We start from the raw sequence: 20,778 nt of genomic DNA, 5'->3' as shown, positions 1-20,778 counted from the left end.
TAACACTGTTCTATTTTTTGATCAGTGATAAGCATGGTAATGTCACATGAGCATCAAGTTTCACACTATTGGAGACCAACCTTTCTCTTGAGTTCTTTGTGTTCATCTACAATAATACCTCAGTATGACATGTCAACACATACATTGTTCTAGGCTCAGCTGGTTATTTTCTATGTCTCTTTGCGACATTAAACTCCAGATCTGACTTCTGACATTTCAATTTAAGCTGTTGTTGCTCTTATCTGTTTTAGCTTAGAAAAAAAAGTTTTAAAGTACCAACTTTAACTAACTGACCATTCGCTAAACCCCTCCAACAAACATTTTCCAATCATGGCTTGGCAACTGTACCTACTCCAGCTTTAGACCTCTCTGCATGTTACCTCTAGACAGCTAGTGGCTAGCCACCTGTGCTGGGACCCTCCCACCTGTCACTTGCCAGTTGTCATGGAAGGGAAAGCCAGCTATAGAGACCAAAACCATTTCTTATATGTTTATTAATTCTGTTGTATAGTTGGGCATTTAAACATGGGAGTCTATGGGGACTGACTCCCATGGAGCCAGCCTCAAGTGGCCATTCGAGCAACTGCAGGTTTTAACACTTCCGCATTGGTTTCATTTCCTAGCCTCAGAAGTTGGCGCTTGGGCTTAGCAAACATTAACATGTTGTCTACTCAAAACTCAGGCACATTAAGATGCTAAGAACAACATCACAGGCCACACATGCAACCAGACCCACAGATGGAGTCAGTATTATCTATGAGTTGACAGAGATACTGTAACACTACTCATTTAAAGTTTAGGTAAGGGGCCACTTGCAATTGCCTTGATATTTTACAATACATTACCTGTCTTTCCCCTATGTGGCACATGGCATTATAGTAATTTACCATCATTTCACATTAATGTGCTGAATTTTAAAATCTCAATCACTTTCATGTGCATCAGTCTGGACCTGAGATTCTGAGCTATGTTTTACTTCAGGCTCAGATGCGCCAATACCCACAGCAGTTATAAAAAATTTTCAGCAGCTAACATTACCAGTGTTAAAACTAAAATCAGAGGTCCCACTGCTCTCATTTTACAACATAGTCATATTAGTACTAGTGTGATGACAATCTCCATGGATACTGAAATGAGTTTCTATTTTTAACTACTTGGAGTTCATACTATCTAAGTATGTTTTGAAAAGAAGCGTGTGCCCTGCGTCACTTTGGACCAAACAATGCTTGTGTGGTACATAAATCAAAAACTGACAGTCTAATATAAGAATTGTAGAACAAAATGCCTTTACAGTACCTTGTAGCCTTGAGCATTGTGGTTCCGGCTGAAGGGATAGAAAGCTCCCACCTGCATCCAGCGACGACATAACTCTTCACTGGTGTTGTCAAAGAATCCACAGATGTCCGCTCCAATCTGAAACACATCAGCTTGACATTTAGCCAGCACCTACAGTGTATTTCTTCCAATACCTTAAATGTTAAATGTACTGTACTGGAATTATATTTGACATGACATATTAGAAACTCTGAGAAGGGAGAATGTTCTGGATTTAAATTTGAGACCGTATGCTGAAAGTCAAATAAAATATAAGTGTATTATAAATATCAACCCAGACAACTTCTTTAAGAAAACCAGCAGCTAATTTTGAGGTTAAAAAATGTAATGTAGTAGTAAAAAAAAGTTGCACAGATGAGATAAATGGCCACATGTTTGTCTGTTAAAATGTTTCTTGATGTCTCTTCAACTGAATCAATATTTATTGGCAAACAGTAGATGTGGTCACTGATCTTTATTTACATTAATTGCACAATGGAGTTCAAGAAAGAGACTTCTAGTCAAAGGCCAGTCCACAGAGACTGCTTTCTGTTTATTGTTTACTACTGGTCACATTTTACAACAGACTCAATGGGAGGGAATCGATCCAAATCCCATTTCACCTGCTCCCTCTCTCTTTCTCTCAGTGTTTGTGTGAGTGTGTGTGCATGTGTGTATGTACTGAAGAACCTAAAATCTGCTTGTCACAGTCCAACCAGGATGTAGTTGGCATCTGAAGTGCACAGTTGGAGGAGTTTGTGTGCATTTGTGTGTGTGTTCAACTCCCTGTTGTTGTCTTACTATTGTTTGCACTACAGATACACACATGCAAGTACATCGTGGAGTGCACCTGGGTACTTAATAGAAGTGTGTTTTTTTCAGTCTCTGTGTTTTTGAACATGGTGGTGTTAATGCAATGAGATCCAGAGTTCTGACATTTTAAGGGATCTCATCCAGACATACTTTCCCTTGTTGCCCTCTGTCTTTGCTTCTACACCTGCACATATTGTAGATCTCAATTAGCAGCTGAATCCTCTTAAAAAATACAGGGAGCAAAAGCAAGTCAAAAACAAAAAGTAAATCAGGGGAACTACTGAGTGCAACAACCGCATGGAAACCAAACTAAAACTAAACATTCTACATAACTAATAGCTTTTCAATATTTTTCATCAATATTATAGGGGAATCTGAGCCTCAAGTGAAATATACCAGTGTCAGGGAATATTTGCAATAAGTTAAACCTGACTGCATGGACCTCTGGGGTCCATCCATCCATCCATTTTCTAAACTGCTTAGTCCCAAACGGGGTCACGGGGGGCTGGAGCCAATCCCAGCCAGCTGCGGGCGAAAGGCGGGGTACACCCTGGACAGGTCGCCAGCCCATCGCAGGGCACCTCTGGGGTTGTCATTTGAAATTCAACAAAAAAATAATTTTTTCTTCTGCAGCTGTGCTACAGCTATAAAACTGAGAAAATCACAACATGGAACTACAAATAACATCTGCCCAAGTACAAAACCTTGAAAGGAGGTCTGAATTAAACTTAACAAGATCACTCCTCTGCATTTATATTGGTGACAAGGCATCCAGGTAGATTTTTTTTCTGTCAAACTCACTTAATTCAAGCCTAAAACAAACAGTATTTGCCCTTCTGTGGGGGTTTGCTACTCACATAGGGAATGCCAAATAGCCCAAACTCTAGCATGCCAGGGATGGCCCATCTTAAGTCATTCCAGGTGGCGGCATTATCCCCCAGCCAGTGGCCCGAATATTTTCCCACACCCGGAAAGGAGGAGCGGGTCAACATCAAGGTACGGTGTTCTCCGAACACACGCTGTAGAGCTCTGTGGGATGGAACAGAGACAGCAAGGAGAGAAAGAGAGAGAGAGGCCATTAAGATAAAATCTACATAGCGACATAGAGAAAAAGACAAAGCCAAACGGCACATGGGAAAAATGTCAAACACACATATACAAACACACACATGCTCACAGAGTGGAACAAGATACAGAGACATTAGAAGTAGATAAAATGAGAGCCAGCAGCAGTTTTCTTTCTTCTTTATGCATGATCATTTTGTTTGATGAGGAGAGTCAAAGCATAATTGATTTCAACGACAATAGAAAACCCTGATAATGTTTGTAAAATGTGTCTTCTGCCAATAATACATTTAAATTATTGAATAGAGAGTAAACAAAGAAGGGAGTGAGAAACAAAAGAAAGACCGGGTAGCTTTAATACTGAAGGAGTGAGTCAGCAAGTTATCCTCACAGGACTTGTAGCACAGGGCCTGTGGTTCATGTGTATACATCCATATATGTTTGTGAGTACTAAAGGGCTGGATAACAAATACTCATATTGGTATTGCGAGGTTTTAACTGTAACCTCTTGAGTTGTAAGGTATCAATATTTTGGCAACAACATGCTCAAGCAGCATCTTTGAAACTTTTTTGACTTTTATTCTCCATAAATCCATCCACTTTTAATCTTAATATGTGATATACCTCTGCATCAAGGGATGCGCGTTGCATTTGTTTGGCTTTGTGGGGTGTTATTTTCTATCAGCCAAGAAGCCATTAGTGCAGGTGTGTGCTGATTTCTAATTGATGCAGTTTCCCATACCATCACCATTAGTGCATATTAGAATTCTGGCAGCTGATGCCAACTTTAGCCTTGTGTGAAATGACTAGCTGGGAGCTTAGAGATTATAGAAATCCCTTTACTAAGATAAATACAGTATGCCTGCAGCCTTTATACCTCTGTGACATTTAAGTGGTTTGTGTTTTGTGCAGCACTTACTCATGTGACAGGCATCCACAAATGTAGTCATCTGACTGCCTTGACTAATTTGAGTTTTTGAAGGAAAGTCAGATGTGCCCTGGTGATTGTCCTATGCTACTCCCTTATCAAATTGCTCTGTGCCTGCTTTCAATTTTGTGATGGAAACAGATTAGTGACATGCATTTTAGTAAAAGATCACCTCACTCATCACCATGACGTCATTTGTGCCATTTGTGTGGAACACAAGCAGGAAGAACTTTATGGTTTGCAGGTATAATGAGAAACATGTTTGCACTGAAGCTAGCATGGGTGCACTCCCCTATATAGCTGTGTAATTCCCTAAATTGAATAACTTTTGCGTATCATGCCTATATTATATACCAGGGGTGGGCAAACTACGGCCCGCAGGCCACATCCGGCTCGTTGGTCCTTTTAATCTGGCCCGCCGAAGATTGGTACAGGATTGCCCAAATCAAATCATATCATAATTATGACTTATGACCTTATGACCATCATTTGACCTTGTCCTGTAATGCCTGGTGTTCCACTAGGTGGTGCATTAGGTGCAGTGATACATTGACTTGATTTTGCGGAGCCAGGGCTACTCTCAGTTATTACTCTGCTAATGCTCTGAACCCATCTGCAACAATGAGTGGGCCAAAGAAAAGTCGACAGTGAGTGCAGAGTGTTCAATAAGGAATGGACAACTAAATATTTTTTACTGATCAGGGTCTTTCATCTTTCATCTGCCTGTGTGCAGTTTGGAGGTGCAAGATACCTGAGCGTGTAATGTTAATTTTACCTGTGATCCTTTGAATAAATCAGCACTGTTTTGAAGTTACTTGGACTGCCTCATTTCTTAGAGTTAGCATGGTAGCAAGAACTGGCTGACCTTTCACACAACAAAACTATCACCAGACTTTGATGCACTGGCAAAAAAGGGTGATCAACAACACTGTTCCCACTAAAAGTGAATGTAAGTATTAACACTGTAATGCCTTTTATATGTTTATGTTTGATATATATGCATCTGGTGCTGGCCCGGCCCATCTGTCAAATTTTAAAAGTCAATGTGGCCCCTGAGCCAAAAAGTTTGCCCACCCCTGTTATATACGTATAATAAAGCATACAGAAGATTAAATATGCTTTAACCTCCCTAATATTTTATTGATTTTCATGTCAGTTATTACATCCTATCCTGTATCTTCACAGTAATGCTCCCCTGTGGCAACGTGTAAGTAATGTCTCCCTAAACATTTTCAGCACCAGACCCAGATGAGAAATTCATTAACTCACCCTGGACGCTGGGCTAATTAGACCATATTTCTACACTTGTCGCATAGGATCCAACTTGCGATTGCTCTGCAAGAGTCACAGGCTGTGATTTAGCTGAGGGCATAAGTCAGCGCATTGATCCAACAGCGTTGAGATTTTGTGTTCTGACATCACACAGTGCATTTTCAGTTTGCCAGCGCCTCGCTGCTCTGAAAGGGTGGCAGCAAGTTGGCCTCTGTACTGTACCACAAACTGGCCAAACTCTTTCTGTAACCGATTGTGAATATACTCACTTTTCAGTAGCCAGCACCATAGAGTAGCCATACAGACTGTGGACATCATAATGGTTCCCCCAGGCCTGCTTAGCATCCATGCACAAAGTCTTACTGTACATCACCTCATCCAGAATCTCTGGGGGAGAGAAAAGATGGAGGATGTTAAGAGATGGGGTAAGGTGAGAGCAGATATGGAGTAAATGCAAAACTATAGGGTGCAGTTGGAGAAGGCAACAATGAAAAATAAAAAGGAAGAAAGAGAATGAGAGACATTGATAGATACTGCAATAGGAAGTGGGTACAAAGAGGAAATGAGAGACAGAGAGCAATGGGGCAAGGAGATGACTAAGGAGGAGTGCAATAAAAAGGTGGCATCAGGGGAGCAAGCTTTCTCCAGTTATGATCATCCTGTCTTGGACACAGTATGGCGGAGTCAGAGAGTCATTTCCAAGATTCCTCTCTAGGGAGCCACTATTTTAGATGAGCTTTCCTCTGGACCTGAACTTACAGTATGCGCTATTGTGACAAATTTTTTTATGAAATCCTCCGTTTCTTACTGACCTAACCTTAAACTACAATGTTCAAGTTAAAACTATCCAATACAGCTATATATAGTCCACTTTAGTGTTTAAAATTCAACATGGTGTGATGTACCGTCATGTTCTCTTTTGTGGTTATTAAAACTGTATTATAATAGCAAGTACTTAGCGTGATTTTTGGTCAGAATATAGAAAACAATGTCTTACTTGGAGTGTAGGGAGGGTAGTTGAGGTTGTTATCAGCACAGCCGGTTTTTGATCCTTTTTTGAAATTAGCCACCTCGTTCATGTCCTGCCAATACATCAGATGATGTTTAAAAAAACTGTTATAGTGAGTGAGCCAAATCCAAATTCTCAGGGAGGAATCTTCAACAGTACAATATGAATTTCAACCTGTTTGGTGTCAACCTGTGTTTAGTTCTCTGTTTTGTTCTCAATGTTCAACCCGCAATGAAGTAACTGCCACAGAAATTTACAAAAATCTAAGCTCACTGCCCCTGCATGCACACTGTATTTTATTTTTTTTAATCAGTTAGTGAACAGCCAATCAGTGAATACACATCTCCACATTTAGAATTGACTTACAATCCAAAGGGCATCATGTTTAATCTCCCTGTAGAATTGCTGATACTCCTCAACCCACCAATTGATGCAGTTTTCGCTGGTGTAGTCTGGAAACACTGTCTCTCCTGGCCACACCTGAGAGTGAAAGAATGTGATGTGTTTACAAGCACTTTTTTTTTTGAAAAATAGTTTTGGAATAAAACTCTGTGAACACTAGTTCAGCACTACTGAGTGAGCGTCCCTGCTTGATGGCATTCTCCTCAGGTTTTGTTTCGGCAAAGCGCAAAGCTGTACTTTTTTTTTGAATGAAAGTCATTAAAGAGTGTAGTATTTTTATCCTTTTTTATTCCATGTTTTAAAAGCATCTGCAACATGTCCTACTAGGCAAGAGCCTAGCCAATACACAATGCTGCGCATGGAAACAACATTATAGCATATGATCAGCTAAGATAGTGTGGGTGTAGTGAGTTCCACAGACACAAAAACCACAGACCTATGGAAATGTCAGAGATTTCAAAATGACAAAGAAAAGAGAGGAGAAGAGAGATGAATTAAGGGAGGAGGTAGGCACCAAAGAGAGGCAGAGAGAGATGGCAAAGAAGAACGGGGATACAGGGAGAGATGAGCCAAGGAAGCGCACAGAGGAGAGGAAAAATCGATAATGCAATAGAAATCTCTAGACGTGACTGTGTGTTAGAAGTTGTCCTTAATGATATGTATTGAGAAAAATGATTAATCTACAGAGAAATGCGGACATTGTGTGTGTGTGTGTGTGTGTGTGTGTGTGTGTGTGTGTGTGCATTTCTCTGTGTGAATCCTTCTTTAAAGCACAATCTCAAGGTTGCTCCAAACCAACTACCTTTACTTCTACTGCCTATGATTTTACAGCCCAGTTTGGTGCGAAGGCATAAATCACGCTTATGTACGCACACGTGCACACACGCACATATACACACAGAAAGATTTATGGGCAGATTTTTTTGGCAGGTGGTCAGAACTCCAAGGTCAGAACTTATTGATAGTACCCCACAGTTACCCATCATTCTTTTTCCAGCCATTTTCTCCTCTAGATATTGTCTCTCTGATGTCTCCAGCTGTTTACTACAAACAAGTCTGCTGACATTTGTAGTTGCATATCTCACTCCATCTTTATGATCAGTTGTCTGTCTTTATGCTTTTCTATCTCAGTCTGCCTATCTATGTCATTACCTGTCTGTCTGTCTCTCTTCTTCTTCCTGTCTCTGTCTGTCCCTCTGCATGCCTCTGCTCCAGAGTGTACCTTCCATCTTATCTGTCCCTCCTTTTGTGTTTGTCTTTTTGTTTCTTGTCTCTCACTACGACTTAGTCTCTGTGTCCCTATACATGTTCCTCTAATCTATTATTTGTGTCTGTCTGTCTGGCTGTACCTGCCTTTTTTCTGCCCATGTTTCTGTCTGTCATCCCTACCTTTAGACCCACATAGACTCCTATTTCTCTCTCTGTTCCTCTGTTTACTCCCATGTGTTTGTTTCCGAACAGTTCATCTGTACAAATAAGGTCCTGCTCTGATATTACTCGCACACCAAAACATGTGGGCCAACAGGAAAAGTTTTTTATCCTTATCTTTGTGAACAATTAGCTGTCTTATAAGAAGAATAAATGCCAGCCTGCTGCTGCATCTCCCGCATCACTCGCAGAGCAACAGCAAAGGCCATTATGCAAAGATCCTACTGTTTTCATAGCCAGGACACATACAGTACATTCACATGGAAATAAACCAGAATCAATTAACATCACCCACATGCATGCATAGACATAAATCATCTTAAAATAGTGTTTCACTTAGAGAAATGGATACACATAGATGCACACACACAGACTGACTTTTTTATTCTCTCTTTCACATACACAAATGTTCCTAACCTGTGGTGCAGTGATGCAGAACATTTTATGATTAAACACTAACACGGAATCAATGCATATGTTTGACCTGTTATAAAACAGCATGAAAAAAGTGATTAGCAAAGGGGTAGGCCTAATTGTGCGCATAATGAAAAGCAACACTATAAAGACATGGGAACAGACTTTTACCCCCCACCTCCACCTCTCTCTTCAGGGGAGTGCTCTTTAAATATGTGCTCTGTGGGGAAAGGATCAAAAATAGCATTCAAGAGACTCAAAGCTCCATTAGGGAATATTGTGGTTTGATGGTGAGTGTGAGGAACTTACACATACTCATGCATGCAGCACATGCTTATATTACATGGTATATTATATAATGAAAAGGCTCAAACATGAATGGCAAAGTATGTAACAGTTAAGGAATCAACAGTCCAACATAAAACACATTCAACTGGAATCTCTGTCTCTCCAACATTACACTGTGAGGACTCATTATTGGTTTATCAGTTTCATATCCTTGTACAAAAGTTAGAGTTTGACCTTGTACCTTAGTAATAACATTATATAGAACAATACTTAGCTAGTCTTTGGAGCCAAACATGTACCCAAAAACAGGCTCCCTGTTAATAATACTTCACAGGCCTTTACAACTGATATGAAGTTGAATGGAATCATAGATTTATTACTATACGTACTCCAAAGTACCAGCACAAGCTGGTTTAAGACAACTTCTTAGGGTGTGGAGCTGACTGAATATTTTAACCACATTATTCTGAGTGAAATACTTAGGCTTTATTGCAGTTTAACAGTTTTTGAGATGCATTTGGCAACACTCATGTCATGCTAAGTTTGTTTAAATCATGGCTGTTGTAAACTGTAACATTAAGTGAAACAGCAAGTGAAACTTGCAAAGTCTTTTTTTAATGTTTTGCTATACAGTAAATGAATACAAAATAATATACACTCAAAAGATAAGGTCGGTCATTTTCAACACTCCCCATACAGAAACTAAAACCAACAATTATTTGCCTCTACTTACAATTAACGTCTGTCAATCTGTCAGTCCTGGATCAGCCATAGACCTCCATTGTTGTTCAAAAACAATTAAAAAGACATCCCAGAAAAACACCACTGCGCTGGGTGACATGTTTCCTCATTCCGAAACATCAGACCTTGATATTTTTAAAAACATCCACAGATCTTGTCCGTGCACCAAAGCTGTAAAAAGTTACGGCTGTTCAGAGCCTTTTAAAAAATATGTGGGACTGGTGTTTTGGAATGAGGAAACGTCACCCAGTGCACTGGTGTGCTTCACCAATGTGTTTTTAATTGTTTTTGAACAACAGTGGAGGTCTATGGCACAGACAATAAGTGTATCAAGTTCTGACAAGTGTTAGTATCTATATGGTAAGTGTTTAGCATACAGTAAATATAGAAAGTGGCCAGTCTTATCCTTTAATAGCAGTGTTTATTTTGCTTTGCAGCATTCAGCTTGACCCATGTAGGACTGACAAGCCATTTCCACAATACAGACTTGGGACATACAGTCCCTACTGCAGGATGAATGCCTGTTATAATAGGGGGAAATACCATCTGGAGGAGGAGAACCTTTTTATATTCATAAGAAGTAGAAGAACCCAATGAAGGGGTGTGTAAATGCATTGTTTCTTCTTTATGCATGCCTTAGATCTCTCAAATGCAGCTCACCTCTCCTATCAGATGAGTTTTTCCATCTGATTCAGTGACCCAGGCATTCTTCTCAGTCCCACGGTCATAAGGCAAATAGGCAGTATTCCCAACCCTCTTACTGGTAGCTATTGCCGGATCCTGGAGACAAAGGAATACACCCATAAGAATATGAATGAAATGTTATTTAGCAAATCCAAACAGTAATTTTGACTAACTGCAAAATGCAGTATAGAGCATAGATGCCTTCATAGTAATTTTGACATTGTTATTATATGGATTGTCATTGGTTGGTGTAGCCGACTCAAAACATCCATCCATCCATTATCTATACCACTTATTCCTGAATAGGGTCACGGGTGGAGGGTGGGCGGGCTGGAGCCAATCCCAGCTGACACTGGGCGAGAGGTGGGCTACACCCTGGACAGGTCGCCAGTCTATCACAGGACTGAGATGTAGACAAACAACCACACACACTCACACTCACTCCTAGTGGCAATTTAGAGTCACCAATCAACCTAATCTGCATGTCTTTGTATTATGGGAGGAAGCCAGAGTACCCGGAGAGAACCCACGCAGGCACAGGGAGAACATGCAAACTCCGCACAGAAAGGCCCCAGGTCGGCCAGAACCTTCTGGCTGTGAGGTGACAGCGGTGACATAACTAACCACCGCGCCATAATCTCATGTCTAAGTGACATGTTACAACATTCTGGGTTTTGTCAGATATTAAACATAAATTGGCAGTGGTTTGGCCAAGAATTATTGCAAACTGAGAAACGCAAGTGACATTGTCAGCAGCTGTTTTGTGTAGCGCTGGAGTGTTTAAAGCTGAAAGTGTTTTTTTTTTACCAGGATGAGGATGTATTTCTGTCCCTTCTCATGGAGGTAGTCAGCAAACTGAGGCAGCTCGCTGAAATTGACTGTGTCATAGGTGAAATCTTTCTTATCTTCCATGTAGTCTATGTCAGTGTACTGAATGTCCTGCATTGAAAGAAGACAAAATGCTATCGTTATGGGCACATGCTATCATTATGCGATACCTATTAAGAGTATTTCACAGTTGCTAAGACATATTTCTTGAAATCCTCCAACCTTTCGTAAAACTGTAAACACAAAACCCATTTTTCAAACTCCATTCACAAAGCCTCTGACTCTTCTAGCAAAATCAACTAATTGCCTCAAAACTGTTTTACCTCTGCTCAAAATCAGATTATGTACAAACCAGTCAAAATCAAAACACTAATGAACATTCAATACACACTACAAAAAATCAACATCAGCAAGTGATTCAGGGTCACGTGTTGGGGGTCAGCCCAGAAGACTCCATCCACATCTCAGGCAACGTTGTCCCTTTAGTGGGTGAGAATGTGTTTAGAGTTTTGCAAGACAGTAGAATCAGATATGAAAACTGTGTCTAACTGGGTAGATATTGTAATATTTTGAAGTCAGGAAGAAGGATTCCTTAAACTTAATGACTATCCTTAAAATAGAAGTCATTAGATATTCAAAAGCTTAATTGAAAATACTAAAATGCTGGTATGACTTCAATGTATTAAAAGCACATTTGCTGCTTCTGTGAGTGTAATAAATATAAAATGACTCTTGAAGGTACCCAGTCATCCTTACACTGCTGGGCGCAACTTGGACACATCCACTCAAAGTGTACACTATTCAGTATGCCATGAACACACCCTCCTCACAACACTGTACTGTATATTCCCATCTGAGCATGGCCTTTTTAAGCATTTTCACTGTGACTCTCACTGAAAAAACTACAAACATTTTAACTGTTGACTGGACTATTAGAAATCTGATGTGAGTGCAAACAACTTGGCTTGACTGTTAACACATTTTTAAAAATGTATTTTTTTATTTTTTTTATCAGGGTGTGACTTTATTTTTGCTCTCTGACTGTCTGTCATCTGCCCAAATCTACTTCATATCAATAGAACAGATGGTTTGAAAGGCTCTGCCAGATTCTTCTTCTAATGGTAATCAGCTCCAGACATATTAGGGAGAATGTGATAATACCCTCTGTGGTAAATCTAATGGTTATCAAATATGTCCCTAAGTATAGGAGAAGACGCCTCTGCATCCTAATGTCTTTGGAAAAGAAAGATAAATTGGAGATTATCCAAGTGAAATACTGGTTGTGAAATTCTTTGCATGTGAAGTTTTGATAAGATAGGAGTTCAAATCGAGTCCTTGATTGATGCCGTCATTGCTGATGTATAATACTGTTGAAGTATTTTATGGGACATATAAAGATTAGCATTAGGGGTTTAAAAAAATACACCAAATGTCAGCGTTCTGTGTGGAAGGTAATTTTTACAGTTACTGTCAGCATGCCCAAACGAAGATAAGCTGTAAGGTTCATTTCCAAGCAGCTGTCAGCTATAACTGGTATTTACCAAGTGTCTCAGAAAGAAGAGGTGTTCGAGTAGCTTTAACATTCAGATCAGGATGAATGAGATAATGAAAGGAACTTGGTCGATTGATCTTTGATCAGCGCTAACATTCAGTGACACTTGAAAAATAGTGGTCCTGAGGTTGAACCTATAGAGAGCCCAGCGAACTCTCTCTTATTTGCCAGAAAGCTGGATTACCCCATCTAAGCTAAAGGCCATTCCTATCACTCTCACTGTCTGTCCAACTCCTGCTTCAACCTTCATATCACGTCTTCACAAATAATATTGTGGTAAAAGCACTTGCCTCTGGAACCACACAGTGGTGTGTGAGAGGCTCCGAATTAACAAGGGGTGCACAAAGCATTCACCTTGTAATGAATAGATTTCCTCCACATTTCAGAAACTGTTGGTTTTTGAAGTGCGTCTTTTGTATTAAGAAAAGTCCTGCACTCTCAATGTTTGACGTCTGATGTAATTGTGCTTGCATTGCAAATAAAATCAGTAACTGAGATACAAAATATAGACCAATATCAAAAAGCTCATGTTACATGTTTTTATTTCCCAGACTATAATTGATCAATAATGATCTCATGATTCTGATGCTTTTGGTGGATTTTGCCATGTAATTTCTTAGTGACGGGACTGTACGGTTGAATGGTTCCTTATACCTAGTCTGATATGAGTTTTATTGCACAGTTTTTATAGTGATGATAAACACAGTTCATAAACATATGGCAAGAATTAAAAGACTCCATATTTACAACATAAAACTAGGATAGTGAGTGTGAAGGTGTCAAGCACGTGAGGACATGTATGCACCTGAAAATTGATATGAATATCCTGGATAATACTATAATTCGTAGTAATACAGATAAAATGAAAAAATCACAAGAATATGAGGACAAAATCAAAGACTAGGTCAACACTAACCTTGATAGCAATTTTAGCTATGTTTGAAGACAAGGGGATTGTCAGACATACAGTACTGCATACAGACCAATGTTGTGGAAGTAGTGAACTACATTAAACTAGTAGTTCAACAAAATTTTGCAGTAGTTCAGCTACATTCAAATTCCTATAGTAATTAAACAAGCTAAAATTACTTCATACTGCGAGACACTGAACTACACCAAAGCTACTCTGGAGAGAAATCTAGTATGGGTTAACTAGATAAAGTAGTTCAAATTACTTTGGAATAAAAGATCAAATTGACAATGTATGAGAATGTATATGTGCTACAAAATATAATACAGAAAAGTCTCATGCCAGCAAAAAATGCCATTCAGTTAAGCTTATGAACTGAGACATAAACCTGTCTTACATAAAACAATTCCATCTGGACTTTTCACAAGGACACACACAAGGAATGTTATATTTTTGGGGTAAATAAATCTGGATTTTGTATTATCTGGCTACAACTAAAGTAGTAAAAATAAAAAACACTTGCACATGTTTAGACTGTTTGACCAAATTAAGCACAGGCCTAAATATGGGCCTATTGTCTTGTCAGATTTGTAACACCTGACTTGTACAGTCTTAACGGAAACAATTGTTCAACTTGCACCTTTTTAGACAGTGTGAACAGTCATTTTAAACAATGATATAGTCTAAAATATAAAGAGTTAATGCCAAGCATGCAGAGAAGATCTTACATATGGGAGGTCCACAGCACGGTTCCTCTCCACTGTATCCTTGACCACAGTCAGGTTGCCGTAGTCCCACCGCGAAAGCTGGAAACCCAGTGACCAGTAAGGAGGAATGACAGGCCTGCCAATGAGCTGGAAGCATGATTGGACATACTGTTAGTGCTTTTGCTATGCCAAAGCAATTCACAGGATTTACACAGTGGACTTGCCAGGAAAACCGGTCAGTGTATATTTTTGCCTAGAAAATCACAGCCATGCCTCACCTCAAGGAACTCCTGCACCACTTGTTCTGGAGTGTTTCCAAAAAGAATGTAAAAGTCAAGGACTCCTCCGATCGTTCTGTAGGTCACGGCCGGAAGCGGCTGCAGCGTCACCTCTGAAGAAAACACACAAAAGTTAGACATGCCGTGAACATGCTGCTAGTATTATTCTTAACCTATACCCTGCCCTCCTGCCCAATTTTAGCTGGAATCAGCTCTGACCCACAACCCTCAAAAGGGTCAGTGGGTTGGATGAATAAACACCATAAGCTGAAAATGCAATCCCAAGCAACTGTGAGCCAGCAACGCCTCTGTTTTTTGCAGTAGTTTTCCTTATCAGTTTTTATTTTTGTGAGGACTTTTGGTCCACATATAAAGAAACACATCATATCAAAAAGTTTTTAGTTAACAAGACTATAGATATGAGCAAGAAAAACATCTCAGCAGGCATTCCCACTGCTTTCAGTCATCTCCTGTCTAGAATTAAATAGCTATGCAATATTCTCTTTGATTTGTCAGCAAAATGTTTGATAGAGACAACAGATCCATTCCTGTTAGGAGGATGCTGCCTAACTGATTATATTAGTACACTTTCTTATTTTTTATGTTCACATGTAATTTTTTGGCTGTGTTTACACAAAAAGACTATCTATTCTCTTATTCTGCCTTTTCAAAACTTGTGTTGGTGTATCTGTTCATTTCCCTGAAGACACCGTCATTGCTTGTGTGCTTGCATATACAGTATCTATGTGTGTCTATGTACCAGCATGTGTGCGTGCATGTTTTTTAGTTTTATCTTTACCCATAGCATTGCTGTTCATGAGGAAGACCCCAAACGACTTTCCACTTGCGTCTTCCAGACAGAGGAAGAAGGGATAATGTCCGTAGAGGTTATGTGTTCCCTGCGGAGAAGCCAGAGAGACAGAAGAATGAAAGGATATACATGTAGGTAAGAGCATGGCGCAGGGAAAAAAGAAACTTGTTGAAGCTGACTTCGCCACTGTAAAATCAGACTGCCTCATTAGCTTACAAGACACTGAGTTACACTGTAAGCCCTCTGGGAAGGACATCACATATATAGGGAGCACACGTACACATAGCACATGCACATGTCTTAAACCATGCATGCTGCCAAGTACTAATGGAATTATTTGTTGATTTAAGTTGTTACTCTGCTGTTTTTGTGCATGTATTTGCTCCTTACACCATTAGGGAAAGCGTCTCTGGTGAATATGGGCCAGGTCTTCCAGTCTGTGTTATGTCGGTACTGCGTGTGCACATGCTCGCCCAGGCCATAAATATTATGGGATGGGAGCTTAGCAGACAGCTGTATGTACTGGTCTGCAAATACAAGTGGAGCAATTGTAGTGTCAAATCTGAAAAACAAAGTACAGGTTACCACTGAGACATGAAGTGAATGATGTGAGAGAGAGCAAAGAGATGTGGAAATGAGAGGGACAACACATGAGAGAGGAACTGTGAGATACAAAGGAGTAAGAAAGAAAATGAGATGCAACAAGAAAAGAGTGTGGGGGTGGGAATGAGACAAGGATGTGTGGAGGAGTTCAGTTGTAGAAAGAAAAGCCAGGGAGAAGACAGACCATCCCATCAAGCTCTATTAGGCCCTGTGGGTAGTATTTCTCTAGCCTTCAAACCAAGACATACACTGGTAGTTGAAATACTATTCCTAGCTGCATACAAAACAGATATACAGAGACAGAATACACAAGTAAAGATTGTAAATGCAGTAAATGTATATAGTTGTTGAATAGTCAACACAGGAAATTTGTGTACACAAGACAGACAAAGACAAACAAACTGAAATAAAGACTATTTACATTAGTCTTTAATCACATGGCATAGCTTAACACTGTCAGAATGTGTAGCATGACTGGGAGGGGCTACATGTGTAAGTAGCATGTGTCTGAATATTAAGGAGTTTTTATTAAAACCAGAAGCCGCCTATACACTTGTCTGACAGATTAAAGAACAGAACGATGATGAGTATCATAACACTCACTCTCTTTATCTATCCGTCAATACAATTTTATCAAGTGGAACTGATTCCATAATAAATATTGAATAATAGCATGGTGCAATTTTGTATGGTATAAAAAGTAAATATATCAAGCTTGTTGTAGCTGTGCTTTATATTAAAAATGAAAAGCGTTTATATACAGTAACACTATAGAATTAATGCACTGTTGCTCCTGATAACAGCTGCCAATGAATATACAGCACAGAACTTTAATATTAAATCAAAGTGGAATGAAAAGCTCAAGTCTTAAGAAAAGTAAGATTTGCAGATTACTTAAAAAAAAATTAAGAGTAGTTGTGAAAACAGTGTATAAAGGTTTTCAGTCTGTTAATTGTTCTTCTGTAACAGGTTAATCATTGCGCCACTTAAAACTTACACTGAGACAACTGCCAAATTTCAACAGATCACCCCACGTATATAAAAATGCTGGCATTACATTTAGTGATTCATTAAACAAGGGGCCTCATAAAGACAAGCTTGTGACAGTAAAAGCAATTTGATTAATACTCTTCATCAGCTAATCTTAACTGTACTGCTCCAGATACCAGTAGGTGTTGCAACTGTGAACTGTGGTTCAATTTTACAAGATACCACATGTAAAGCCCAGTATCAGAACCAGCCCTTTATCTGCAGTTATTAATAAATCAAATCTGAACTCTGTGATAATTACAAAAGTATTGCTGCTGCTCAGTGGTTGGTCATGTCTGGACAATCTCAAGACTACAATAAAATTGTAAAAATAGAAACTCTGGCTTTCATTCTCCCATATAAGAAACTTTTAAATTAAAAATAATCATGTGCCTGACATAGAAATTTGACATGTGACATAAATGGCAATAAGCTCTGTTTCACACATAGTGAATCACTGAAAAAGACCATTAATGTACAAAGTCATGGTCATGGTAGTTATGGTACCATGGTACAATATGGTATTATATATAGAGCTGAAGTGAAACCTGGACTTTAGGGTTGCGTTATGGAAGAAAAAAAACATTCAACATCTCACTGAGATTTCTAATATGCCTAAAAAGTAAAAATCCAATCTTGAAACATAGCCATTTTCAATCGTACTATATGTTGTGAGTGTCATTAGATTCACTTACAACATAGTGATACAGTATATTTCTTAAAATGTATTGTTGACATTAACATAATATTCCTGTTTTTACCAGGCTTTAATCAACACCATTTCCCAGAAGCCCGGGCCCACCATGGCTGAAACGTCACCGGCTGATGCCAGTCAACTGGTGGGATAATGAACTGCGGTCCAAAGTCAAACGATTGTTGTATGACATATCTTTTTACATTTTTTATAACTTAAGAATTGAGAGAGATTAGACTCTTATCAGAAACACACAGTTAACGTCGTGCTACTTAGACCACCAAAGTTCAGAAGACTAGTAAATAACAAATGTATAACATGTATCACCGTGCTGCAAAGTGATCAAAGTCTCTCTGATGTTAACAAAATAAATTGTTAAATAATCAACTTTCAGTTATTGTAATGGCCGGTGGCCTGTCTTATAAAATAAAAAGTAAAAATAAAAAAATCCAAAGGAATGTGCTTGGTTTTCCGACAATGACCAATGAAAAATGTTAATGAGAGATTGAATAGAGTCACTGAAGCTAGTGGAACAGAAGCTAAGTGGCTCTCTATATTGTATGGTATTATATATTCACCAAAACAATTTCCTGCTACAATGAATGTTTCAACCTAAAAGAACCCTCATCCCATGTACATCTGCAGTCATAGTATACTGTACTGCATAAACCAGTTATTATATTACAATACACAGTAAACATCCTATATATGACTGAAGAAAGCTGATATATATACACAGTTCATACAATCTGCTGTCTGTTTTGTCCTCTTCATTCATTGTTCCCCATAGCAAACAATTCTGTAATTCTCATAAACAACCCCCTCCTCAATTTAACACAAATGAATGCATAACAAACACACGTGAGCACTCACAGAACATTTCTGTTTTCCTTCCGGAGTACAGTAAGGCCAAAGGGTTTTTGTGTGATCTCCAGAGTGTTGCTGATGGGGCTGGATGGGTTACTGCTGAGGTTCTTGATGTGTTCATGCGGGACCTCGAACCTCTGCCTTTGGGCATCATAGATCTGAGGGAAAGGAAACAACCATACAGTGAGCATGAGTGTGGTCTCATGTCTCACAGTCATGTTTGTACTTTGTGGTGTATAGTGCTATTTTTGTCTTCTTTTGTTCTGTACCGCATCCGTGTTAAGTGCGCTTTGATAAAAACTACTTTTGAAATTAATTTAACTGGATGAGATCTATATCATAGTTTCTTCTGTTGTAATAATGTGGATCTGTGTGTAAATGTGAGTGTGGATTTGTGTGCAAGCAGAAAAAGTGTTTCAACAGAGACACAGAGAAGGCGGGGAGTCTTTCAGTTTGTACCTTAAAATGGAGTCGATTGTTTGACTGCATTTCTGCGTGAAATGACAGCTCTTGTATATCAGCTCCAAATAAAGAAGGAGAGGCCATTCTTTTCAATTGGGCTTTAATTTCTGCAAATTTAAACACAACAATTGGAGGTTAAAAGTTCCCTAATATCAAAGATCAAATAACACAAAAATAGTACTGTTATAATACTATTATGTTTTGGTATATGACAAGACTCTCAAAATCAAACTATTCCTTTGATACTTATTACCCACCTCTTAAATAAACTCTGACTAATTTTCTCTATTAATATTCAAGAGGCTTTAAACATGAGTGGTCTCTTTAATGGTCGCAATTTGCCTCGTTGACATCCAGGCTCTAGAGAATAATTGTTGGGTTGTCCACCCACAGCAGCAGTTATTCAGTCAACACAAGTGCAATAAAAAAATAAAACATTTAATCATAGCATTTCAAGTATCTGCTCCCTACGACAGTCCTCAGTCTGAGCCCTGCATAAAATTCATCAGGTGACATGGTATGGGAATCCATTCAGGTGAATTCCCAGGTTATCTGTTTACCACTATGATCACAGGGTGCAATGTGCTTTGAGAGTTATCAGTACATGTAGATAATTTGTTTTTATCCTTAAGCGATACCGCTGCAGAATGCATATAAAAATATTAAAGACAGTTTAACTGATATGCAGAGGAGTGCATTTACTGCAATATATTGGTTAAAGTTACCATTGAATAATGTCGAGTTTATCACAGGCAGGCCAAGAGAAATGCTTTTGATAATGTTCCTCTCAGACTAAGCACTTACTATTTTTCACTCGATACACCTTTGTCACACAAAACAAATATTGTATGTGACTGAAGCTGTTGTAGTTCAGATGCTATATAAACTATCCATTGTTTCTTCTTGCTTTTACACACCAACTGAGTTCACATAAGGCAGTGAAATCAAGCAGAAAATAGAAAAACCTGCATGCTGGAAAGTCAGCCATGTTTTCTAATATGCCATCCATGTCATATTTCACAGAAAGGTATGCCGTGGGCAAAGTGAGAGAGAAAAAGAAAGAAATGTGAAGAAGACATTCAGACTGACTGAATGAAGGTGGAGCAGTTAGAATGAGAAAATAAGCTAAACAGAAAGACAAATATTTTTATCAGTCAGTGAATCTACGAGTGGGAAAGCAGAATAAAAATTTACCATAAGCATTTGAAGGCTGTACCGATTCCACTGTATATCCATGGTTGGTTGGAAAGAAACACCAGGGAACATTCCTCTCATCCAGTGGCTTCCAGCAACATCCACGTTGCTCACATTGTTGCTGTGGAAGGCAGGTTGTTGATGCTGTTATACATTTCTTCATTCTGTCATTGTTGTCATAGCAGCTACTTTACTATAACCAGTCTTTGTAGAATCTTCAGCTTGTACCCATTCTTTACCATGTCTTTAGAAAAACCTTTGCAAACATTATTCTGTGAAATGATAGTGACCCATACCTTTGAGGCTCCACAATCAGGGAAACAGTCTACTCTTTGACCGATTGGAATGTCGGGACACTGAGGAACAAATGTTTCTGAAGGTGGTTTTGTTGTTCCTGCCAAACAATGAAATGTTCAGTCCCTCATTCAAAAGAAAATCTGGTAATCTAAAGATGTAGTATTCAGACTATTTATCAATTTAAGATT

At 39.0% G+C, this 20,778-nt stretch overlaps 1 protein-coding gene across 1 annotated transcript in view; it reads right to left on the bottom strand.

Moving 5' to 3' along the window:
- The window catches only part of si (sucrase-isomaltase), a 47,737-nt gene that overhangs the window by 26,127 nt on the left and 832 nt on the right, over window positions 1-20,778 (bottom strand). Inside the window, exons 2-16 of the mRNA XM_020600439.1 lie at window positions 20,590-20,687; window positions 20,294-20,414; window positions 19,097-19,206; window positions 18,644-18,795; window positions 15,835-16,006; window positions 15,433-15,532; window positions 14,634-14,746; window positions 14,377-14,502; window positions 11,166-11,297; window positions 10,335-10,454; window positions 6,768-6,881; window positions 6,390-6,474; window positions 5,662-5,779; window positions 2,985-3,156; window positions 1,297-1,413 (exon numbers count right to left, since the gene is read on the bottom strand). Of these exons, the coding sequence (XP_020456095.1) occupies window positions 1,297-1,413; window positions 2,985-3,156; window positions 5,662-5,779; window positions 6,390-6,474; window positions 6,768-6,881; window positions 10,335-10,454; window positions 11,166-11,297; window positions 14,377-14,502; window positions 14,634-14,746; window positions 15,433-15,532; window positions 15,835-16,006; window positions 18,644-18,795; window positions 19,097-19,206; window positions 20,294-20,414; window positions 20,590-20,687 (1,850 nt within the window). The remainder of the gene's footprint in view (window positions 1-1,296; window positions 1,414-2,984; window positions 3,157-5,661; window positions 5,780-6,389; window positions 6,475-6,767; window positions 6,882-10,334; window positions 10,455-11,165; window positions 11,298-14,376; window positions 14,503-14,633; window positions 14,747-15,432; window positions 15,533-15,834; window positions 16,007-18,643; window positions 18,796-19,096; window positions 19,207-20,293; window positions 20,415-20,589; window positions 20,688-20,778) is intronic.

Source organism: Monopterus albus, unplaced genomic scaffold (assembly GCF_001952655.1).
Source record: "Monopterus albus unplaced genomic scaffold, M_albus_1.0 scaffold46.1, whole genome shotgun sequence".
NCBI lineage: Eukaryota > Metazoa > Chordata > Actinopteri > Synbranchiformes > Synbranchidae > Monopterus > Monopterus albus.
This window is presented reverse-complemented; position numbering and strand designations above follow the sequence as displayed.